The following is a 25,934-nucleotide window of genomic DNA, read 5'->3' as shown; positions in this document are numbered from 1 at the left end:
CGCCCCGGCGATATTCACTGAACGAGAAGAATGTAGAATTATAGATCGTTTGGTGGGATTCATTTGAGAAAGCCTCCTCGCTGAACACACGCCTCCACACGATGTGTCAGTCACGACGGCGGGGGGGGGGGGGGTGTCGTGGTGTAACCATACTTCACCACGCTGGTCAGTGCGTGTCGGTGAAGAGCAGCGGCATGGTGGGAGGGGAGGGGGTGGGTCAGATCGGTTCAACTATCTGTCGCCACTGATGTGACAGCCGCAGCCGAGACTCTAACTCACGTGCAACGTGGAGACGAAGCGCAGTGCGCTAACCACCGCGTCACCGTTCTCCATCCCCCCCCCCACCACCACCCTTCGCACCCCCCGCCTTTAGATGTGAAGCAGGGAGAAGACGTCTGAAATATATGGGTAGCACGGGGGGAGGGCGATACAGACAATGGGCACAGCACAGGCGAGGGAAGGACCTCCGTTGGTGCGACGATGGCTAATGGGAGGTTGATAGAGAAGGGCGCGTTTGCTCGGGGGGTGGAGGGAGAGAGGGAGGGAGCGGGAAGGAGGAGACACGTGTGTGCGCGCGTGATTAGAGGCACGTTATAACTGCCTCCATCAAGTGGAGTTGCACGCGTGACACACGCGTGACACACGCGTTGTCTTCATCGCACGAGGTGCCCAGGCCGCGGAGTGACTACGAAGCGGTCTCCAGATACGTGGAGTTGAACTCATCAGCTCCGGGATGGGGGAGCGGGGGGGAGCGGGGGGGGAGTAGCCGGATTTCATTTGCGTCCAAATGGGTAAAAAAAATGCATCCGTGTCGACCCTATGCGTTTTATTGACGATGTCATCAAATATGAATAAATGATCGCGTATGCACGCCGCGATGTGCCCTCTGTACGCACATCAGCCGACATTCTGCATCGTCACCATTTGGGCCGCGTCGATGGCTCGCGAACGCTGCTGCCCGCGCGCGCGCGGCGCCTGCGTGGAGCGTGGAGCGCTTCGGTCCTCGCGACTTGGAGCGGGACGCGTCACGCGCCGGCCTCGTTGACGCCCCGAGGCGACGCAGCGGGCGGCGTGCGGGTGACGACGCCACGGGGTCGAGCAGCCGCGCGGCTACGGCGGCTCGTGGCGCGGGGCCACGCTTCCAGCAGCGAGTCGCACTCGGCCTCTGCGCCCTATCGGGTCTGCTGCGTTGTGCCCAAAGCGTAACAACAGAGTGTGTATACCCCCCCCCCCCCACCACCACCAACTCCCCGACTGTGCGGCTATCATGCAACAAGCAATTTACAACAGCAGCCATTCGACACGGAATGGCGGCAGTGACGGCGCCGCGGTACGTGTGCCAGGCTAGGTGCACAGCACAGGCAGACGCACCGACAAACGCAAGGGCTCCCTTCGCCGTGGGTGGCTGCGGGACGCGCGCGGTGCGTCGTGGGTCACACCGCTGCTGCTGCTGCTGCTACCCCGCGCTGCCTCTTTTGTTCGCGCGCAACGAGAGACGGACGGGGGGCGAGGGGAGCGCGCGCGGGACGCGACTCGGGATGGACGAGCGGTGAACGCGGCGCTCGCTCGCTCGCTCGCTCCCTCACCTCCCGTCTCTCTAACCCACCTCCTCCTTCACCAATAGCCACGCGTGCTCGCACGCGTATACAGACGGCCGCGTGTGCACGGCCTCGCGGGCGGGAGCTATTGCGCATCGGCGGGTTGATACGCCCCGGAGCGAGGAGAGAGAGAGAGAGGCATGAATCGCAGCAACATTACCGACGATGTTGGGGGTAATACCGAAGATAAGACGATGAGCATCGTTTACTGTAGGCTCTCGCGTGCGTGTGGGTGTACGTGTGTGGGTGTACGTGTGGGTGGTGTGTATAGAATAATCGCTCGCACACACTCTCGCTCTCTCTCTCGCATCGCCCTTACCCCGCACTCTCCGGGAGCAGCCCCAGCGGCCGCATCGCAAGCGGCGCCATCCCCGCTGCGCCTCTCGCCCTTCCGCGGGAGCACCCCGCGATCGCCACGGGGCCGAGGCGGAGGCCAGATGGGGGCCGAGGGCACCGCAGCCGCAGCCGCCTCAAATCCGGCCACGATTCGCGAGGATGGAGGAGAAAATGAGAAAAGGGCTGCGAGCCATATGCGCGGTTCCGAGGGAGGCACATTTGTGTTTAGCCCTCTCACTCTTAGCGTTCGCTGGTAATGCAGATGTATGTAAAGCGTGGAAATCGATAGCGCTGTCAATAGTATTGCTCGGGAAATATCGGATCTCATCGAGGCAGGCACTGCTTTATCTATACGCGATCAATTTCCCTTCCTGTTGACACAGCCACTCCAGCCAAAACAACATGCGTTTCCCAGGTTGTTGTTGTTGTTGGGTTTTTTTGTGCATTTTGTACACAAGATGCTAATCGGCGTCTCGCCGCGCGTTACGGGACAGGCACAGGAAATGGATGCGAGGAGAGACCGGGACACGTGCGATGATTGTGCACCCCTTCTTTTTTTGTCGAGCACCGCTCGATTCCGGGAGATCAACATCGCAGACTCGCACACGAAGACAAAAAGTTCTCCGTGGAGCCTCAACAGAGACCGGCTGTCGAGTGCAGTTAGCGAGGAGCGCCTGTGAAGGCCAACACGGCACACGAGAGGGACGGTAGCCAGCACCACGCCCGGCCGCCTTTGTATCCCGAGTGGCGATGCTTACACACCGCATCAGGTTACTTAGTTGAGGCTGAGTCGACCTAGGGGACGCCCAGGGCTGGTTGGGACAAGCGTGACTCGTGATGTTGACTGCAAACAGCAATCGAACTCGGGTGGCCGGGTTCGATGCACGAACCGCTACACCCCCCCGCCCCACGACACACACGCTACTCAGCCCGTCTTGATGTTTTCTTAGAGGAAGGAAATCGGCGCCTGGCATTGGCTACGAGGCGCTGTGAAGGCCGCTCGGTGTCTCCGTGAAGCTGGCCGCGTTACGTACGGCGGCTCGCGGGCCTCGTGATGCGTCACGACGCGCGGCTCGGACAGAGTCCGCGAGTCGCGCCAAGCGACTCTGGGCGACTCTCCGTCAAGAGGAGCCGTTGGAAGAGGCGTGGTGCGTTCGCGTTCACGTCAAATTGCGTGACAGAGGACACACAGTGGGGCCCGCCGTGCTTGCGTGTGACACGCGGGCCCTTCACCGCGTGGGCAGAGAGAGAAAGAGAGCGGGGTGGGGGGGGGGTAAGTCCAATCTATCACAAAATGTGGTCGCTAGCAAGTGACCGCTCGCTCTCTTCGGAACGAGTCCGCCGCGTGAGACACGAGTGGCCCACGTGATTGACTCAAGCGGCAGATCTTCGCTTGCGTGATTGCGGCTCTTTCCTGCATGGGCTGCTCACGAATGGCAACTTGCACCCGACAGTATTGTGTGTCCTGGTACCAATGAAGACACGTGCCACCGTTCTGTGTACCATTCCGCACACAAAGACAGACGGTTGGGGGCAAGTGCTGTTAGCGAGTGACACCTACGAAGGCTGGCACGGCACACTCGGGGGTGGGTTCAGCCAGTACGACGCCCGGCCGCCTTTGTCTCCCTAGCGGCGCTGTTAACCGTGCACCGCACCAGGTACTCATTTGAGGCGGAGTAGACACACACACATTGGTGGTCATTCTCCCGTCTTGTTTCCCATGAAGCGTAACGTTCGACTACTAAGCATCACTTTGATAAGCGCGGCATCCCGGCCACCGCTTTGTTTTAAAAAAAAAAAAACCCTCCAAGTGTATGTTTCTTCCCTCCATTCTCCCTTTCCTATTGTCAGCCCCCCCCCCAACCGCCACCATCCAAAAAAAATGTGTTAAGGTCTCTTGACAGAGAAAGGCCACTAGCCTCTTCTTTTCACACGGCGTGAAAGCGCTGCACCCTGTGCTGAAGTGGCCTCTCCACGCTCGCCCCCTCGAGCAGCGGGTCCGGGACCGTAGCGCAGTTGATCAAATAGGCTAATTGGAGATTATGTAAACAACACCCATCGCCCTGCTCGAGGCCGGTCGCATCCACGACGAAGAGCGCGAGATCGCTCCGTTCAAAGACGACCGCTCCAGCGTCTCGCAGCGCGATAATATCATAACACGCGCCGAGATCTTGCACCCCCCACCCCGCTCCTCTCTCTCTGTGCGGACCACGGCGGCGCGAATTGTTTCGCAGGCGAGAGAGAGAGACAGAACATCTCTCGCTTTTGTTTGCGCGGTGCTCGTCTCTCCGTCCCTTCACGCGAAGCCCGAGATGGACATCGACCACCGAGCACGAGGCAACGCGCTGTTAGCGAGCGCCTATTAAGGCTCAATTGGTACACGGATGGGGTTTGGGTGTGACCGTCATCGTCATCGCCGCCACCACCACCACAACGCCCGGGCTGCCTTTGTCCCCAGACCCCCCGGTCACGCCACCACCCCCTAGTGCTGATGTTTTACAAACCGCAGCTGCTACCAATTTTCAAGGCTGAGTCGACCTGCTCAAGAGGACATCCGCGTGGCACAGATTGGGAGACCGCTTGCCACTCACTTCATCCATGGACGGAAATCCAACCCATGTCACTGGGAATCGCTCCGTCTCACACGCACGTACACAGATGGACGGATCTGCTGCTGCTGCTCCTGCTGCTGCTGTTGTTGTTGTAGGGAATTCGTGTGCGTGTCTGCATCTGTCTCGCACGCAGCCGCGTGCAGCAGGATGCGTGCACAAAGGGCTGCTTAGCCGCCGCTACAGGCCCCTTCTCGGCAGCCGTGGCCCTTATAACCGCTCCACTACAGAAGGCATCGATTCTAAGTGGCTGACAAGCAACATCTGCTAAATACCAAAAATCAATATTAATAGAATATGTACTGGCTGGGGCTAAATGTGTGCCATCAAAGTTAATAATTAACCAAATTACAGCAATAGTCCTCAGCACGGACCTCTCTCTCACACACACACGCGCACGCTCTCCCTGTGAATAAGCCCACGTATATGGATCATTGGTGACGACTCTTAAACACGGGGCGCAGAGGTTACGGAAGAGTCAGAGTTCGACACGGCAATAGCGTCGCACGCGTGTGCACGACAATGGGCTTTGGCTGCACACGGATGGACCCTGAACGCACGGGGAGAGCGACACGCACGACAGACGCAGTACGGACAGCGAAAGAGGGGGCAGTGCGTCAAGTAGGTAGTTTTTCACGGGGTTAGACATTGAGCTTGAGATGCGACGGTGCAAGTGAAATGGGAGCGAAGTGTTCAATTCGGCTGGAGATGGTGACAAAAAATTTTTATATAATTTTTTTTCTTTTGCTGTTTGAGTGAAAGAAAAAAAATGCGCTGAGCAGGACTAATCAAAGTGCGTTCCTAATCGTTGGTTGTTGTGTGTTGACCTTTCAAAGCAGAGGTTTCTATTAGGGGGAAAAGGCACTTGATTGTGAGAGAGACAGGAGGATGTCAAGACAACACTGCCATGTCACAGGCACCACACTTGGGCATTGTGTGTACAAAGCCTTCTTCATTTTTATTATAATGTTTTTCTATGTTAGTTGCTTTTATTATTACAAAGTATTATTTTACACAACGCGGAACGCTCGAGCAAAATGCGTTCACGATCACAAACAAACGACACCAACAAAAACCCTCAGCAAAAAAATCACGAAAAATCAAAACGCCACCCAAAACATATCAAAAATCTCAGTTTTTGGCCTCACGTGCCCCCCACCCTCCCATCCACCCCCGCCCCCCCTTTCAGAGATATATAATAAACATCTCCCCCCCCTACCACCACGAGCACCACCACCACCAACCACCACCCCCCCCCCCTTGTCCTTCTATAGAGCAGCAGCACCCGGAAGTCTCCATCACAATCCGTGTGTGCACGCTGACGTCAGGCCGTGCGAGGCGGTGCGCAGTGCGCGACCACGCAGCTCACAATCTGCCGCGACTGCTTCTCGCCCACGGCGGCTGCGCTGCTGCCGCCGCCGCCGTCGTCGCCGCCGCCGCCGCTGCTGCTGCTGCCGCTGAGCGGGCATGGCTCACACGGCCACATCGTCATCGTCGTCGTCGTCAACATCGTGCTGCCCCTCCTCCTCCTCCCGCCGCTGCCGCCTCTTCTTCTTCTCCGGCTCCTGCTGCCCCCGTTCCGCCTCGCTGCTCCACTGCTGCTACCAGCAGGAGCGGCGCTACTGACGGGCGGACGCGTTCCCCGTGTGTCACAGCGACGACATTAGAACAGCGGCGGCGGCGGCAGCCACCGAAGAAGCGGCAGCAGTAGCAGCAGCAGCAGCAGCAGGAGTAAAACGCGCGACGACTGCCGTGACCGACCGACCGAGCTGCATCCGATACAAATAAAAAATAACAAAAAACGCGGCGGCGACGGACGCGCGCACGCACGGACGCACGCGAGGTGGGGCGGGTTTGTCTTGTGCGGTGCGGGGGGGGTGGTGGTGGGGGGGGCAGAGGGTGGAGGGGAGTGGTGGTGGTGGTGGGGAGGAAGAGGGAGAGAGGGAGACAGACAGACCGCGACAGCAGCAAGAGCCACGGGGAAACAAGAGAAGAAGAAGAACAAGACGAGGAAATTACAGCAACAACAACAAGAAGACAAAGTGAATAGTGCCCGGCGAGACGAGATAGATGAGTAATCAGGCCGCTCTTAGGCGGAATGAATCCAGAGCTGACGATGGAAAATATGGGAGATCTGCACGGCGCGAGTCATGAACAAGTACAGCAGCAGCAGCAGAACGACCTCATGAGCACCCACAGCCCGCACCTTCGCCACCCGCACTACGAGATCCAGACGCACTCACGGCCACCGATGGTGTCCAACATGACCTCCATTCTGGACGGCGGCGACTACCGAGCGGACCACTCGCTGGCCGGCTCCCTGCACCCGGCCATCACCATGACCTGCGACTCGCCCACAGGCATGAGCATGAGCAGCACCTACACGACGCTCACGCCGCTGCAGCCGCTGCCTCCCATCTCGACCGTGTCGGATAAATTCCACCATCACCACCACCATCACCACCACCACCAGCGCCTCGCGGGCAACGTGAGCGGCAGCTTCACGCTCATGCGGGACGAGCGGGCGCTGTCCACGGTCAACAGCCTCTACAGCCCCTACCACAAGGAGATGTCGGGCATGGGCCAGGGGCTCTCCTCCCTCTCGTGCTCCACGCTCACCAACGGCCTGAGCGCGATCCACAACTCGCAGCAGGGCCTCGCCACCTACGGACACCACCACCACCATCACCACGGGCCCATGGGCAACGACAAAATGCTCGCGGCGGCCGCTGCGGCCGCGGCGCACAACGGCTTCGACGCGCACTCGGCGATGTTGGCGCGCGGCGGCGGCGGCGAGCAGCACTTGGGCCGCGGGCTTACGCCCCCGTCGGCCGCGGGGATGATGCCCTCCCTCAACGGCATGCACCCGCAAGCTCACCACCCGCACCACCCGCACCACCCGCCCCACCACGGCCAGCAGCAGCCGCACGGCGGGGGCGCGATGCTCCACGCCGGAGGGGGGTGCCGCGAGCGGGGGGTGGCCGCCGGGCTCGTGGCGCAGTCGGCGGGGGGCCCGCACGGCGCGGGGCCCCCCGGGGCCGCGCAGGCCGAGGAGATCAACACGAGGGAGGTGGCGCAGCGGATCAGCACGGAGCTGAAGCGGTACAGCATTCCGCAGGCTATCTTTGCGCAGCGCGTACTGTGCCGCTCGCAGGGCACGCTGTCCGACTTGCTGCGCAACCCCAAGCCGTGGAGTAAGCTCAAGTCGGGCCGTGAGACCTTCCGACGCATGTGGAAGTGGCTCCAGGAGCCCGAGTTCCAACGCATGTCGGCTCTGCGGCTGGCCGGTAAGGTCCCCTGCAAGCCAGCACTGTCTGCCGCCTACAATGCGACATCATCGGCACTTAGTAAGCACCGTTTGCTTATTACACGCGCACAGGCGAGCGGGCGGTTCGGGTGCGTGTCGTCTTTGTCTGTGCATCGCTCTGTCTGTCTGTCTATCGGGGGGTCTGTATGTCTATCTGTTTGTCTGTGTGTCTGTGTGTTTTGGTCTGTCTGTGCATCGCTCTGTCTGTCTGTCTATCGGGGGGTCTGTATGTCTATCTGTTTGTCTGTGTGTCTGTGTGTTTCGGTCTGTCTGTGCATCGGTCTGTCTGTCTGTGTATCGAGGGGTCTGTCTGTGCATCGCTCTGTCTGTCTGTCTATCGGTCTATCTGTCTGTCTATCGGTCTGTGTGTGTATCGGTCTGCCTGCTTGCTTGTGTGTTGTGTGTGTGTTGCCTCTGTCCGTGTGTGTCTGCGTCTGAGTCTGCGTGTCTGTGTGCGAGTGCGCGCGTATCGTGCGTGGCCGTGCCGCTCCGCGCATTGTTGTTGCTGCTGGATGCGCGGCCGTGCTCACTATAATGAGATTGTCTGTCGTGCTCTCTGCCGGACCCTACAATGCGTGGCACTGCTAGTGTGAGTGTCCCTGTGCCTGTCAAGGACCCCGTGCCGTGTGAGTGTGTGAGCGTGCATGCTCACACACGTATTGTTGTCTGTGAGTGAGTGAGAGCCCCTTTCATGAACTGCTTTGTGATCCGTGTGTCGTGGCTTCGAACGCGTCGCGTGCATTGCGGCGCGCCTGCGTGCCGGAGCAATGCGCGTCGTGTTGTCAATGTGCCACGATCGCTGTGTGTGTGTCGGTGCCCATGTGGGGCACTATGTGTCCCTGGGTGAGACTGTGTGTGGTGAGGCCACACGGGGTATCTTTGTCTTTAGTGACGGGGGGGTGCGCTATGAAACCCATTGACCCGAGTTCGATTCCCGCTCACGGCCAACACCAGTGACGATTATCTGAACCGGTCCTGGGCCTCCCTTAGAGCGCCACTGGGGAGACAAAGGCGGCCGGGCGTGGTGCTAGCCACCCCTAACCCCCTCGTGTGCAGCGTCGGCCTTCATAAGTGCTCGCGAACAGCACTTGACTCAAGAGTCTGATAAGCCTATACGGGGGATCTTTGTCTTGCCGTGTGTGCTCTTTGTGTTCTTTGTGTTGCGCCGTCTGTGCATGTGCCGCTGTGTGGGTTGTTGTGAGTGCGGAGTGCGACGTGGAGTTGTCTTTGTGCATCTTCGCGACGCGTGCGGTGTGTGTCAAGTGGGGCTGCGTTTTGGTGTCATCTGTATCCGAGCAAAGTGTGCGGTGTGCGCTTGCTGTCATTGCGTCGTGGCTACCGCGGTGTGCCTTAGGGTGGCGTGTGTGCGTGCACCGCGTGTGGGTGTGCGAGTGTGTCGGCGTGTCCGTGTCATTGTGTCAGTGCGAGTGTGTGTGTGTGTGCTCGTGATGTGATTGTGTGTCAGCGTGATCGCGCGTGCGTGTGCGCGTGTGTCAGCGTGACGGTCATTAGTAGGATAAGTGTGCTGGTCCGTGCGATATACGGACGCGTGTGCGTGTGAGGATGATTGTGAGTGCGTTAATGACGCGGGGCTCGTGTATAGTGGGCGCGTGCGTGTGTGTGGTGGTGGTGTCTGTGTGTGTGTTGTGTGTGTGTGGTGTCTGTGTGGTGTCTGTGTGTGTGGTAGTGTCTGTGTGTGTGGTGCCTCTGCGTGTGTGTGTGGTGGTGGTGGTGTGTGTGTGGTGGTGTGTGTGTGGTGGTGTGTGTGGTGTCTGTGTGTGTGTGGTGTGTCTGTGTGGTGGTGTGTGTGTGGTAGTGTCTGTGTGTGTGTGTGTGGTAGTGTCTGTGTGTGTGTGTGTGTGGTAGTGTCTCTGTGTGTGTGTGTGGTGTCTGTGTGTGTGTCTGTGTGTGTGGTGGGTGTGTCTCTGCGTGTGTGTGTGGTGTGTGTGTCTGTGTTTGGTGTGTGTCTGTGTGTGGTGTGTCTGTGTGGTGTCTCTGTGTGTCTGTGTGGTGTCTCTGTGTGTCTGTGTGTGTGGTGTCTCTGTGTGTGGTGTCTCTGTGTGTCTGTGTGTGTGGTGTCTGTGTGTATGTGGTGGTGTCTGTGTGTCTCTGTGTATCTCTGTGTGTGTGTGGTGTCTGTGTGTCTGTGTGTGTCTGTGTGTGTGTGTCTGTGTGTGTGTGTCTGTGTGTGTGTGTCTGTGTGTGTGGTGGTGTCTCTGTGTGTGTGTCTGATGGTCGTGGAGGTTGCGAGAGCTGCGCCACGCGCGCGCCCTCGTGGCCGCGACTGCGTCGCGTTGTTTGCGTTTTGTTGTCTTCTGCCTCCTGCCGCCGTGACTTATCGATTTTATTTAAATCGTTGTTTTGAGGTCGCGACAGACGCTGCATTTCCCCACCTCCCCCTCTGTAATCGGTGTTTCCCGCTGCATTGTGCGACCCGTCCCGCCGTCGCAGTGACAACTTTGTGATGAGCACGCATCGTGGCTAATGTCGTGGACTGTTCTCTCACGTGGGGGGGGGGGCTCGTGCTGAGCGATGGCCACGTGGTGGGGGAGCTGCCCAGTGTCCCCACCCTTGGGCCCCTTCTGACCCCAGGACCCCCCTACCCCAGACCAGCGTGCGCGTGTGTGATTGTGTGTGTGTGATTGTGTGTGTGATTGTGTGTGTGATTATGTGAGTGTGTGTGTGATTGTGTGCGTGTAATTGTGTGTGTGATTGTGTGTGTGAGATTGTGTGTGTGTGAATGTCTATTACACCTGTGTTTGTGAGTGTGTGTGTGTGATTGTGTGTGTTATTGTGTGTGTGTGAGTGATTGTGTGTGTGTGTGTGATTGAGTGTGTGTGTGATTGTGTGTGTGTGAATGTCTATTACACCTGTGTGTGTGCAGGTACAGCAATGCGCGTTGCGTGTCTGCAGGTGTTAATGTGCGTAGCGATTGCGTGCTTGTACGTGGTGGGGGGCCGTGAGTGAACCGCGTTGGTAAACGCGCAGATGCAGAAATGTGGGCTCGTGTGTTCCGTGCGCATATTACGTGCGGTGCACCAAAGCGTGACACTTCAAATGCGCCGCGCGTACCCGGTGTGTGATGATACAGCAACGTGTCCTTGCACACACACACAGCTTGTAGTTAGCACACAAAAAAACCCGGAGAGAGAGAGAGAGAGCGAGCTCCAGTGCGTTGTGGCGTAGCGAGCGAGTTCATCTCTGATGAGCACTCGGCGTACGGCGAATTCATCGACGAAATGGCTCACGAAGACAAACTTTCAAACTTCGAGTCTGGGCGCCCCCCCCCCCACCGTCCCCTCCCGTGATTGGCTCCTTGCTGATTGGCTCTGTGACGTCACGAGGCATATGCTAATTGCAGCCACTGTACATCGCCTCCCTGATTGAGATCAAAGCCGCGCGGCTCGCAGCTCCTCGCCGGGGCTGACGAGGAGCGGCCGCCCGACCGGGGCCACGCGCCTCGAGACGGCGACGTTTCGCAGCAAGCAGCAGCAGCAGCAGCTGTGTGTTGTCTGCCCGCGGGGGGTGCTCGCGCGATGAGCCAAGGCAGAGCCCTAAATGCGTCCTTGCTGACCCACGTGACCTCGCACGATTTAGCACGCGTCTATGAGGTTGTTGTTTTGGGATTTTTTTGGGGGGATGGTGTGGTGGTGGGGGAGCGGTTCTGTGAAGATTTTTTTTTATTTCTTACGACGTTGGCGCCTCGGCCGCACGCCGCGGCGAGTCGCAACCGAGCGCAAGCGGCTCCGCCTGCACCGTTAACGAATACAGCAGTGGAGTGGGCAGCTTAAAGTAGTGACCACAATAGCCCCCCTCCCCTCTTGCCCCCCCCCCCCCCCCCTCGTCTTGCTTAGAGGTCAGCCTGCACTGGAAGAGAAGGTTCGACTCCCGGGTTACCGCCGGGTGAATTTGTGTGCGAGCGATTTTAATTTATGTTCGCCGTTCCGTCGGCTCTAAACATTTAAGGGCTCTCTCTCTCCTCCTCCTCCTTTGACATCGATCGAAGGCCCGCGGTGGCATCGTTGGCGGTGGCCGCGGCACTCACTCGCGTGGCGATCTCACAGCCCCCAATGAATCCCCAACGATAGCGCAGAACGTCTCTTCTCAGCTCCCTCGTAGCGTGTGCTCGACGATGGAGGCGATTGCTCTTGGCGCATGGACCACCCCCGCCACCACTACTACTACGACCACCAACCCTCCTCTCGCGGAATAAGGAACTCCAATCAATGCGCGTGCACACCGCGCGTGCGGGGATGTGTGTTTGTGCGTGCGGGGATGTGTGTTTGTGCTTGCGTGCGGGGATGTGTGTTTGTGCTTGCGTGTGCGCGCGGGTGTACACACACACGCGCGTGCGCGAGATGCAGCAGCAACACCCCCAGGGTAGCGAGACGCGCGGACCGCGCTCGTCCTCGGCGAGGCAGCGCTCGGGGCCGCTGTCACGCGTGCATATTCACACGTGTGCGTCTACACGTGTGAATATGCACACGTGGGTCTACACACGTGTGCGTCTACACGTGTGTCTACACGCATGCATATGCACGTGTAGGGAGAGAGTCCCGAATGCCACGCTGCGCTCGCACGCGCGCGCGCGGGGTTTGCCGTGCGGCCGAATCCTTTGTTCCGTTCGCGCAGTCATCAAAAGATTGATCTCCTCCTTACATCTGGGGGTCAAACAAAGCGCCTCGACGCCGCGGAGGAGGAGGAGGAGGAGGAGGGAGGAGGAGGAGTAGGTGGCGCGCACTCTCCGCGGGGTCGGCTGCCACTCGACACGCGCCGAGTCGGCGAAACCGACTTGGGCATCGGCCGCGCAGTCTCCCGCTGTGGAGAGCGGAGAGCGCCCGGTTGTTCCTGATGCTCTCTCCTCCTACTCGCTGTGACGTTACCATCATCTCTCGAGTTAGCCTCGTCTCCGCAGCGCTATCCTAATCGCCGTTACGGTATCCCCAATAGCTGCTGTCCGACTCGCGGCCTGCTACTCTTGTGCGAGTTGTAAACGGCGGCGTCGACGGGGGGAGCGCGAGACGCGCGGCAACTGCCTTGAGGTTGTGTCCGTGAATATTTGCGTGCGGGGCCTGTGTGTGTGTGCGTGCTTGCGTATATGAATGTTGTACTATTATCTATGAATGTTGTACTATACTTGTGTGTACTTCGGCTGCCGCAGTGCGTGCGGTGCGTGACCTGCGCGTGGACGTGTTTGTGCAAAAACGAGACGTGACACGGGAGCTTCACTCGGCGATGATTGCGTGACTTGTACACAACGTGATTGATTGTGTAGAAGCCACGTTTGTGTGTTACCTGTATAACACAATGGCGTGTGTACAGGGGCAACAGACATACACGTGTACATTGACAATTGGTTTGCACAATGCCTGTGTAGACATACACACATACACACAAGCAGGCATGTGCATAATTTTACATGCGAATATGTTCATATACGCGGAGCAATGTCTGGTACAATTACGGTTTAAGCATTGCGTGAATATTCTTACACGTGCACATTGAAGCCACCTATAAAGTCGACACCCACGGCGTATGCACACACCCGCATCACGCGTGTGTGCGTACGTGCGCGCGTGTGTGCGCGCGTGTGTGTGCGCGTGTGTGTGCGCGCGTGTGTGTGTGCGTGTGTGCGCGCGTGTGTGTGCGCTTGTGTGTGCGCGCGTGTGTGTGCGCGCGTGTGTGTGTGCGTGCGTGTGTGCGTGTGTGTGCGCGCGCGTGGGTGCGTGCACGCGTGTGTATGTGCGTGTGTATGTGCGTGTGTGTGCGCGTGCGTGCGTGTATGTGTGTGTGCGCTCGCTAACAGCACATGCCCCAACAGTCCGCCCGGGCTAAACGGGGAATCGTCGTCCTTGTTTACGCGGCGTGGAGCTCGCAAGTGGCGACGTCGCCGCACGCCTTGCAGGCCGAGCGGAGAGTCAGTCGCGGTGTGGTTTTAGGGGATTGCTACCCCAGCCGTCGACGGTTGTTGGGTTGTTGTTGGGTGGTTGTTGGGTGGTTGTTGGGTGCAGAGCCGCATACGATGGAGGGGGGGTACGGGGGGGGGTGTCGTCTCCCTCCTCGCTACACACAGCGGTCTCTATGGACAGGTGGAGTGGCGGGAGGGTTGGTGGCAGTGTGAGGATGCGAGATTTGTTTTTTTTAGTGGGGGGGGGGGGGGGATATGGGTGGTGGGGTGGCCCCGTGATTGCAAATACGGTGGCGTGGGGGGGGGGTATAAGAGGGGAGGAGGGGGTAATACCCCCCTCGCGCGAACCTATTAAGTTAATAGGCGAAAGTATTTAAGGCAGTGGCTGTCACGAGCCCCGCTTATTTGCAGACACTTATGACGGGAGGCGGACCACGTGATCAAGACGCGTTGGGTGGCGTCGACGTGGCGACTCGGAGCTCCGCATTAATTGCGCGACGGCCCGGCCACTGTGCTGTGGGGGGGTGGGGGTGGGTGATGGGGATGGGGGGTGATGGGGTGGGGGGTGATGGTGATGGGGGTGGGGGGGTGATTGGGGGTGGGGGGGAGGTTAGCAATGTGGGGTGCGTCCACGTGCGCGTCCGTCAAGGGGGGGGGGGGCTCGGGTCGCCCACACGTAGCGACGACGACGACGAGGAGGAGATGATGAAGGTGGTGGAGGTGGTGGTGGTAGAGAAGGATGATGATGGTGGTGGTGGTGGTGGAGGTGGTGGTGGTAGAGCAGGATGATGATGATGATGGTGGTGGAGGAGGAGGAGGAGGTTGGCTGCATCGTCCGAGGCTCCGGTGCGCGCGGCGGCCACTCGTCCGAGGCCCCCGCGCGGTGCCGCGCCCGACGCGTGACGGCGGATCTCGGCGGGGCCCCTCCGCTGTTCCGTCTCCACGCGTTTATGTAAAATAAAATTAAAATTCCCGTCGACGATCCAGCCGCGTTATTGGCTTTCTAGAATAATAATTGTCAAGCGGAATACCGAGGGCGATCCATTTACAGATACCCCCCCCCCCCCCACCGATGTTATAATGACACTCTTCTCTACAGCCGATGTGTATATTGTGAAAGCGTTGGCTCCGTAGTGTATACCCGAGTAGGTGCAGAGTGGCTTTTTGTAAAAAAAAATGTGGGACACGATGCTGGCTACCTTCGCCCTCCCAGCAATTCTATTGTGGGGGTGGTCGGTTACGTGTTGGGGGGGGGGGGGGGTTAGTGGGGTATCTATAAATGGATCGCCGGCAGGGTTCGATTCGCGAGTGGCCGCTTGCCGCCGAGTTGGAAGGGCATGAGTTGGACTCCCGGCCACGTCGTCTTCTCATCATCCCCGTGGGCCGCAGTGGCTGTAGAGGGGGTCGCGTGCCGTGTCTTGCAAACGGGTCCCCATTGAACCCCTAGGACATTTTTTTTAATTACCCCTAAAATATATTCAATGTTAACCAATCACATCGCGGTCTAACGACGCCTATGCATCCGCGTGTGCGTGCATGCACGTATTTATAATTGTTCACTGAAATGAAAGTCACCGGTGTTGCGTTAGGCTGCATTATAATTGACGTTGATTAATCCCGTTCGTTTATTGATACGTTAGGCGCGTTCAATTTGCCCCGATCCCGATCTCACTGATGATGATGATGATAGTGGTGGTGGTGGTGTTGAGGGCCCGGGATTACTGATGGCATCCGATCCCACCCATCTCTACTGCTGGATGAAGACATCCCTACACCGTGACATTGATGGGGGGGGCGGCGGGGGAGTTGTCTTACCATACTTCACCACGCTGAATAGTGCGGGTCGGTGAAGGGGGTCTCACTCCGCCGCTGATCGCCACCTCGCAGCCCTTACCACTGCGTCACGACTCCACGTGCGCTCTGACCGAATGCTCCGGGACTAGAAGGCGCTCCGGAATGTAAGACGCACTCGGATTCTGCTGGTTACACGCGGACACGTGTGCCGGATTATAAGACGTGCCCTCAACTTTTGCTTTGGAATCTATTGGTTGGTAGGGGGAGGTGCGTCTTATAATCCCAAAAATACGGCAATGGTCGCCAGAGTTGGTGGCGGCAGGGAGTTTGTCGGTGATGATATCGGGAGACGGATCGGTCCCGTCAGTTCGCGATGTTCTAATCTCGGTGCAGGGAAGATTGGAGCGCCCTGACTTCGCCGTGTGAACACAACGCCCAACACATTCACCAGCTAACACGGTGTGCGTGTGTGTGTGTGGCCTTAACGGAAAAGATATATATAGTAGGCGACGTTTCTGGCAATGGCCCTTCTTCATGGCACGCAGTGTTTTAGATCGCTTGCGCGTGTTTCGTGTGAGATTGGTTGTTGGGATTGTTATTTTTGTTGTTTGTGGTGTTGTTGATTAATGCACGCGTGACGGGCCCGCAGTGTCGTTTATATGTGTACATCAATTATTCACGTGTGTGTGTGTGTCTTTGTTTGGTGTGTAGTTGTGCGTGTGTGTGTGTGGGGGTGTAGTTGTGTGTGTGTGTGTGTGGGGGTGTAGTTGTGTGTGTGTGTGGGGGTGTAGTTGTGCGCGTGTGTGTGTGTGGGGGTGTAGTTGTGTGCGTGTGTGTGTGGGGGTGTAGTTGTGTGTGTGTGTGGGGGTGTAGTTGTGCGTGTGTGTGTGTGGGGGTGTAGTTGTGTGTGTGTGTGTGGGGGTGTAGTTGTGTGTGTGTGGGGGGGTGTAGTTGTGTGTGTGTGTGGGGGTGTAGTTGTGCGTGTGTGTGTGTGGGGGTGTAGTTGTGTGTGTGTGTGTGTGGGGGTGTAGTTGTGTGTGTGTGGGGGTGTAGTTGTGTGTGTGTGTGTTATACTAGGGGAGCGGTAGTGTCGTGGTTAGCGCTACACTGCACTCTGAACCCGGGAGACCCGAGTTCGATTCCCGCTCACGGACAACACCGACGACGATTATCTGAACCGCTCTTCGGCCTCCTGGTGCGGTGTGTAAACATCGCCACTAGAGAGACAAAGGCGGCCGGGCGTGGTTCTGACCACCCACCATCCTCGTGTGCTCGCTAACGACACTTGCCCCAAAAGTTGGTTCAGGCTATACGGGGGATCTTTGTCTATGTGTGCGTGCGTGTGTGCGCAATTCAAGCGCCGTGCGAATGTTGGAGATTATTAACCTGAACTGACTGTTCACATCACCATACATTTTAATTTAACTTATTATAAATAGTACATTCCTGTTACATATGCCAATTTTATGTAGGCCTAAGTATACGTACAGTATATTGTATGCGTATACGTGTAGACGCGATTTAATTAATTACAAATGGATTAACTAACAAACACAAGTCTTGTAAATATTTACATAAACCTACAAAAAATACCAATCTGAAAATAAAAAAAATCAACCGCTGTGACAAACCGAATTTGAAAACTACTGTCTATTTATCGCCGTATTGTCCGCAATATAAGACCCCCCCCTCGTCTGCGTCACGTGTAACACATACAGACACACACGTGTAACACGTGTACACACACGTGTACACACACAGATACACGTGTGACCCGTGTACACACACACGTGTACACACACACGTGTAACACACACGTGTAACACACAGATACACGTGTGACCCGTGTACACACACACACACACGTGTACACACAAGTGTACACACACACGTACACACACCCACGTGTAACACACAGATACACGTGTGACCCGTGTACACACACACACACAGTGAGCTCTCAATCTTAACGTGAATCTGCTTGTATGCAGCGCACACCGCGTTAATTGCTTAGCGCGTCACGTGGGACGCGCTTAACAATCATCAGGCGCGCGCAGCGTGGGACGAGTTGATTTGGACGCAGCGAATCCACACGCAGCAGCAGCAATAACAACAACAACACAGTCGTAACCCTCTAGTCTTGTAACGATACGCGTTAAAGTGTTTCTATATATCTATGAACTTGAACAGAATTTCGATATCTCTCCATTAAACAATTTATAAATTAATAAAATGTATTAATATTATTTTTGGCCGACGGTGGAATTTCGTTTTAGCGGAGAAAACTCCGGACCGGGTTCAATGTTCTCGATATTACCCGGATAACATATATATATGTATAATAAAAATGTATAATAGAAATGTTTAATATAAATGTATAATATATATGCTATGAAGAAGGGCTATTGCCCAGAACGTTGCCGATATGTGTTCGTTTTAAGGCCACACTGTTGGCGAATGAGTGTATATACACACACATGTTCTGTTTCGATTTAAAACTTTCGTAAATGCAGCGATTGATATTATTGGTTCTTTAGGTAAAGTCACGTAGAAGAGAAATAAGATAAATAAAACATGATAAAATTATCACGACGTTTCGGCCACAACGCAATCAGCGGCTGCTTGCGTTGTGGCCGAAACGTCGTGATAATTTTATTATGCTTTATTAAGTATTATTTTATTATTTCCCTTCTACGTGACTTTACCGAAAGAACCAATAATATGAACACGTGTTCTGCACACAAATGTGTAAATAACGTAAATTGAAGTGTACGCCCTCTGTATGTTCACATTTGGTTAACGACTGTCCGAAAGTAGCGTCGCGCAAACACATAGACTGCGTGTGTAGGCTACAGTGTATGCACCATTACGTACTCTTTTACATACATACAAATATACATATACAAATTGATACACATATGCGCATAAGTATATATATACAATTATTAGTATTTTTTTAAATACATATAATGTACACCTACGTATATACACACCGAAATATCATAGCTGGAAGAATCATGGCTTACGATGATGTCGTCACAATTTACTGTGATGCGAAATTTTAATATTGTAGTTATAAAACCGCTGGTACGAACTAAAATATTTCTCTTCCCTCGATTTTATTAATACCGAATTTAAGGGCACAACTGCCGTTCGCGAGACACCTATTAACAAGGCGAGCGTACGGCGCAACAGGCGTGCTATGGTGTGGCACGCGGTAGGTACGAATTTAAGTCTGAGTAGACCTAGGGGAGGCAGAGGACAAGGTTAGATGAAACCCTGGGTATATACATACACACACGTGCATAACACATGTCAGCATAGTAGCACAGTGCGCTGATAACCAAGCCACCACTTTACATTATACACAAGACAAAGATCCCCCGTATAGCCTGGACGCACTGTTGGGGCAAGTGCTGTTAGCGAGCACCTATAAAGGCCGGAACGGCACACGAAAGGGTGGGTGGCCAGCACTACGCCCAACCGCCTTTGTCTCCCGAGTGGCGATGTTTTTGTTTACGCACAGCACCAACTACTCATTTGAGGCTGAGTCGACCTAGGGGAGGCCGTGAGCGGGAATCGAACCCGGGTCGCCCGGTTCGTAGCGCAGCTCGTTAACCGCTCCACTACCGCTCCCGACACACACCACCACACACACTACCACACACACCACCACACACACCACCACACACACCACCACACACACACCGACACACACACACCGACACACACACACCGACACACACACACACACCACCACACACCCTACCACACACACCACCATACACACACCCCACCACACACCCCATCACACACACCCCACCACACAAACACACCTCACACACACAGACACCGCCACACACCACTACACACCCCAACACACATACACCACGACACACACCACACACACACACACCACCACACACACCACACACACACACTGCACACATACACACCCCACCACACACACACACCACCACACACTCCACCACACACACACCGCCACACACCCCACCACACACACCCCACCACACGCCGCCACACACACCCCACTACACTACCACACACACTGCCGAGTTTACGCGTCTGCGTAATCGCCGCCCGCGCGCTCCCGCGGCATCTGCCGGGTCCCGTCCCCCGTGATGGACGCGAAGCGGCGCGGGGCCCCGCTAATGAATCCCCCGTTCGGAGCGCGACGAATGCGTTTCGCCGAGACATCGTGGCCTCGTAAGCGGCGAGACGGAGCCGATTTCACGGCTCTCGCTTCCTGCTGCTGCCCCCCCCCCCCACACACTCCCCCCACACTCCCCCCCACACCCCCCCCCCACACTCCCCCCCAACACTCCTCCACACTCCTCCCAACACTCCTCCCCACACTCCCCCCCACACTCCTCCACACTCCCCCCCACACTCCTCCCACACTCCCCCCCCCCCCCACACTCCCCCCCAACACTCCTCCCACACTCCCCCCCACACTCCTCCCCACACTCCCCCCCACACTCCCCCCCCACACTCCCCCCCCCCCCACACTCCTCCCACACTCCTCCACGCAACGTCCGCAAGCTGCGCCACCAGCGCCCCGGTGCGATTCCCGCAGCCGCCTTTGCAACCGTCGCTCGATAATTTAGAAGAAGAAGACGACGACGAAGAATCAGTATAATCATAATCAACGCATTACGCGAAATCTTGTCAGGATCCTGCGTTACGAGCGTTGCACGAAGATACGCAAGAAGTCGCGAAGCGCGTTCGTCAGGAACACTGCCCTCAAAGAAATGCAAATGCAGTATAATGAAACGTTTAGGGATACGGGGCACCTCTTCTGAACGGAGAGATCGATAATCTGTTCAAGAGTCCTTAATAGACGGGGTTATTACTTCTTTTTTTTTGCAGCCAGGATCTTGCCCAGGTCAGCGACCCGGACCAAATAATAGCCCCAATCCAGACCCGGCACACGACATCCAGAATACCACCCGCTGTGGCCGTGGGTACCGAGTCGCGTGCCACACCAACACAGCCCCACCAGCCACCCAGAAACGATGTTCAGCGAGGTGTTATAGACCCCCCCCCCCCCCCCGCTTCATAACAGCAAGCACGCAATCGATGTGCCTCCGTGTGCTGCAGAACGCACGTGAAATAGCCCAACGGTTCGGCTCGCGACCCTCACTCGGGGTCGTCACGCTGCCACGCGCCAGGGTCACCACGTGGACAATTCGCGCGCGACCCATTTGGATAAACGACGCAGATCGAACGCGGGCGCTCGTTGTGTCGCCGTGGCCCTGGCGGCGAGGCGGCTCGCAGCCTCGTGCTGCGCAGGCGACTCGTGGTGTCAACACGCAGAGCGGGGGCGGCGACTTGTATTGCGCGTCTTCGAAAAAATAAATTAAAACAACAACAATCTCACCAAGCCAGCCAACACCAAGGTGGTGCGATAACGTCGCTTTCACCAGATTATAAGACGCACTTTGTTTATTTGGCGGGGGGGGGTGTGCGTCTTATAATCCCGTAGGTGCGTGCTGGCACGTGTTGTACAACCAGATTTGTGTATACACGTAATGACAGTGGGGGCGAGGGGGGGGTAAGGCGCACACTTTTTTGCGTCATTTTGTTGTCGTTGTCATCGGTGCGTCTTACTTTTCCGCGTCATCTTCGAATGAATGCGGGAAGGAGAAGACGGTGGTGACATGGCGATACGCTGCAATGACGACGTTAATAATTAATTAATGCGCGCGCGCGAGCCCGTGACTGACAGACGGACGGTGACTGCCGCTGTCTGTGGATCATCATTGCACTCGCCAAGCTCTGGGCGCGTGGCGCGGGTAATTAACTCGCGGGTCTCCGTTGAGGGAGAGGCGAGCGCCGCTCTTTCAAACGCGCAGTCGACAATGGGCGCGGGTTCGAGGGAGTGGTGGTGGTGGTGGAGCTGGCCCCTTCCCCTCCTCTTTGCATCATCCTCCGTTCCCTGATGAGTTAGCGCCATCGAGAGTATCTCTCCACTGTAAAGAAGAGCCATTATCGGCCCTCGCTCACTGTATCTCAACACCGTTGGATGACGTGCCGAGTTCGTGCTGTGTGTTGCTCGTGCACCGTTACCAATGCAGCGTCAAAGGCAAAGATCCCCCTGTAGCCTTGGCAGGCTTTTTGGGGCAAGTGCTGTTCGTAGCGAGCACCACCTATGAAGCGCCCATCACACACTAACTCGCACACACACACAATGTATTGGGGATACATTACCAATCGCAATTATGACAATGTTTGGTTCACGATGTCCGAGTTAGGCGGCCGTATGTGTGTGAGTGTTGTTTTTATTGATTATTTCCTGTTTTGTTTTCCTATGGATGTGTTGAGACACGTGCACTGAATTCCGTTATCTCGCTGTATAAATACCACGCGTGTGCGATAGCGTACAAAATGCACGGTCGGTGCAGAGACAAAGATCCCCCGTGCAGCCTTTAACGGGCTGTTGGGGCAAGTGCTGTCAGCGAGTGGCGCCTGTGTAGGCCGACACGGCGCACGAGGGGGTGGCCAGAACCACGCCCGGCCGCCTTTGTCTCCCCGATGACGATTTTGTTCGTGTACACATCCACGTGCCAGGCACTCTGAGTCGACACAGGAGAGGCCCAGGGCCCGTTTGTATCATCGCTGTCACCGATGTTGATCGTGAGCCAGAGTCGGAGCTCGGCTCTCCAAGCTCGAAGCGCAATGCGCTCACCACTGCGCCACCGCTCCCCACACACACGCGCGCGCGTCAACACAGAGGCTGCATCACATACTTGCATAATGTACGCACGTGCAGTTATGTGCATTATGGTCATATACTTACGCACGTACGCACATATACGAACGCGGGTATTTACTGACTGTTCGTAAATGGTGACAATTACAATTGACTCACACATTTGTACTGGGGGCATTAAACATAACATCGCATTACCAATTAAATATTCCCCATCAGTCCATGAAGCGTCCTTGCTAATGTTCCACGAACCCAACACATCCGTCAAATGCACTGCTCTAAAAAGACACGATGTATAAATAGGCGACGTTTCGGGCTAGGGCCCTTTTTGTAGCAAAGGGGTGGTGTTATGAACGAACAAGCGATGGGACAGGCGTGTACGTTTGAGATCCTCTATCCGCAAGCTTCGCTCCGTGTTCCTCGGAGACTTTTGTCAATTTTAGTCGTCTTTTATTTGTTGTTCGCACCATGCCGTTCAATTGCCCATGAACGGCTGTATATATATATTACATACATACGTGCGGGAAATGTATTGCACACACATACGCTTATATGAAGTACGCATTTGATATTGCATTGTGAATTTACATGGTAATATCAAATAGCTGGGGGGTTTTTTTTGCATACGTGTTTTATACACGCGTGTATGTATATATAGATATATATACAGGTACGCGTGTGTATATATATAAAACCGCTACACGACCGTTCCCCACTACGTGTCCTATACACACACACGCTGATAGGCGGCGTGCACTCACACCTATGCGTACAGGGAGATGGCCGGCGCATTGTAAACTCATGAACACGACGACGATGATGGTGATGATGATCGTTGCAGTGAGGTGCAATTGTCAATGCTGGGTGGGTGGGGGAGGTGGTGATTTATGGAAATGATCGAAACTCGCGTAGGCGGCTCCCTCCCACGGCGTCCCCGCAATGTACGCGCGGTGCTGGCGGCGTTAATTACGGGGCTGTCGTGACATCGCCCCACGGATGTCTCCTCATCATCACCATCCTGCTGCTGCTGCTCTTCGCGTGCGTTGACTGAGCTGCGTCTCGCCATCAATAACCATCACGGAGACGGCAGCGCGCACAGCCACGCCCGCCCGACGCTTCGGCCCACGATGAACGACGCGGCGCAGACGGCAGACTCTCACGCGGTTGTCTTCGCGAGTAGTCGACGCGTTACAGAACAATGACACGTAATCAGCGGCACGGAAACCGGGACGGGTAGCTGCCGGGGCGCGTTGGGCAATTCGTCGGCATTGTATCGGCTGCCGCTCGATGAGTCTCATGGGCGACGTCTTCTTCTTCTTCGTTTCTCGTGGGCCGCTTTTTGCCCGGGACGGTGTTTCCCTACCAACTTTTTGTTTAAAAAAATAAAAGAATGTGCGTCTTATAATCCGGACAACGCCGCAACGCCGCGCTCGCTCGCGAATTACGCGACGCAGTGAGTCCCCAGTCAACCACGTGCCTCAGCGTTGGCCCAACGTTGCTCGAACGTTGCCCGAACGTTTTGCCCAACGTTGCCCGAACGTTGGGCCAACGTTGCCCGAACGTTGGGCCAACGTTGCCCGAACGTTGTATGTTTCCTGGAGTGTCTCTGAGCGCACACCCCCTCTCGAATTCGCGACGTGGCGGGCGACGAAGAGGAGTATTAATTATTTATTATTTATTCACCGTTAACTTTTTTTTGTCGTCTAATTGGACCTTGCCCCGGGGCAGGGCTGATGTGTGGTGGGGGAGGGGGGGCACTGGGGGATGTTGGAGGGGGGTGGGGGATGGAGGGGAGGGTGGTGGTGGGGTGGGGGGAGGAGGAGGGAGAGATCCAACACCGCCATCTTGAGTCGTCATCCCGCTCTGCTCCCAGCGTCTCCCCGCACGCAGACGCAGCGGCAACAGCAGCAGCACAACAATAACAGCAGCAGCAGCAACAAAAATGGGAACAACTGCAAACACAACAACGGCATCAACGATAATTCGTGAATAGCAACAACAGCAACACGCTAACAATGGCATTGAAACGGTAGCAGCAGCAGCAATGGCAGTAGCGCCACCACCAGCAGCAGCACCACCTGCAGCAGTACTGGCAGTAGCAATGGCAGTAGCGCCACCAGCAGCACCAACAGCAGCAGCACCACCACCAGCACCACCAGCACCACCTGCACCTACACCATCACCACCAGCAGCAGGGCGAGTCGCAGTGGTGGCGCCCTGACCACGCCGCTGTGCGAGTTGGCGCGTGGAGCGGCGGCTTAGCGAGGCTCGCGTGGCTCCGGGTGCGAACTTTGACCCGGGGAGTCCACCCACCCACCCGGCACGCGCCTCTTCACAGGGATTGTCAGCCGTGCTCGATCCACTGCTGGTGGGTGAAGGCTCTCTCTCTCAGCATCGGGGGGCACCGACCGCTCGCCGAGTTCAAAGGGCACAGGCCGGAACGCGGCTCCCGGATTTGATGATTTGGCGCTCCACATCCACATCGCTTTGCCCAATTCATGGCACGATAATATAGGAGCATAATAATAGATAGACTACCTTGAACTCTAGTGGTAGTGCCTTACGCCGCTAACCCCTCGCTAAAAACCGGTCTATAGGCGTTCCTTAAAGTCCCGATTGAGGAATTGAACCCGGCTTTGTAGTGGCGGTGGGGGCGGTGTGTGTGTGCGTGGGTTATCTGTGTGTGTGTGTGGGATATCTCACTGTGTGTGTGGGTTATCTGGGTGTGTGTGTGGGATATCTCACTGTGTGTGTGCGTGGGATATCTGTGTGTGTGTGTGTGTGGGTTATCTGTGTGTGTGTGTGCGTGGGATATCTCACTGTGTGTGTGTGCGTGGGTTATCTGTGTGTGTGTGGGATATCTGTGTGTGTGGGATGTGTGGGGGTGGTTATCTGTGTGTGTGTGTGTGTGCGTGGGATATCTCTGTGTGTGTGGGGGGGGGGGGGGTGTGTGCGCGTGTGCGTTTACTACGTTCGCGGCCTTCGGGGTTGTTCAGGAGCCATCTGTGGCCACGTCCGTGTGCAGGGAATCAACCCGCGACGCGTGGCCGGCCGCAGTCCGCGCGTCGTCCGTTCGATGCTGTAAACAGTGTAAGTAGGAGAGCCATTGATCAATCAATCAAAATATTTTATTTAACAGCGAGCGAGGGTCCAGCGGGAGCGGCGTGTGCGCTATTTCCCCAGAATATATATGTAGGCGGGGTAGGGGAGTAGGAAAATACCAATGAAATTAAATCTATTTACAAATTAAACAAAAAACACACCGATGGAAGAATTTCATGCAAAATGTTGATATGAATAGTGCTCGAAATGTACAGTTTAGTCACAACCACGCACAGCCCTCAAGGTGTGTATAGTATGTGTAATCGTCGACGTTTCTTCGTACCGTGGGGATACGTGCTGATCCACCACCGCCAACACAGCATCACACAAACTCAGAGTGCAGTCTGAATAGCAAAGCCTGCAGCACGCGAGGGCATCTCCACAGAACGTGGGGGCTGCATCAGACGGAGAATATCGACTGGGGGATGCCAACGCGTGGTGGCAATGCCAACAACAAAACATACACCCCTCCCCCGCCAACAAAAAAAACCGCACGGAAATTAAAAACAGAGCCACCAAATGAAGAAGTCGGGCGCGGCAACATCCA

General features: G+C 56.2%; 1 protein-coding gene across 1 annotated transcript in view; it reads left to right on the top strand.

Moving 5' to 3' along the window:
- Positions 1-6,483: 6,483 nt before the first annotated feature.
- LOC144722087 (hepatocyte nuclear factor 6-like) overlaps positions 6,484-25,934 on the top strand; it is a 54,845-nt gene continuing 35,394 nt past the window's right edge. The window contains exon 1 of the mRNA XM_078600214.1: positions 6,484-7,830. Within this exon, the coding sequence (XP_078456340.1) occupies positions 6,642-7,830 (1,189 nt within the window). The 5' untranslated portion in view covers positions 6,484-6,641. The remainder of the gene's footprint in view (positions 7,831-25,934) is intronic.

This window comes from Lampetra planeri, chromosome 13, assembly GCF_965212315.1.
Source record: "Lampetra planeri chromosome 13, kcLamPlan1.2.h2, whole genome shotgun sequence".
NCBI classification, from domain to species: domain Eukaryota; kingdom Metazoa; phylum Chordata; class Hyperoartia; order Petromyzontiformes; family Petromyzontidae; genus Lampetra; species Lampetra planeri.
This window is presented reverse-complemented; position numbering and strand designations above follow the sequence as displayed.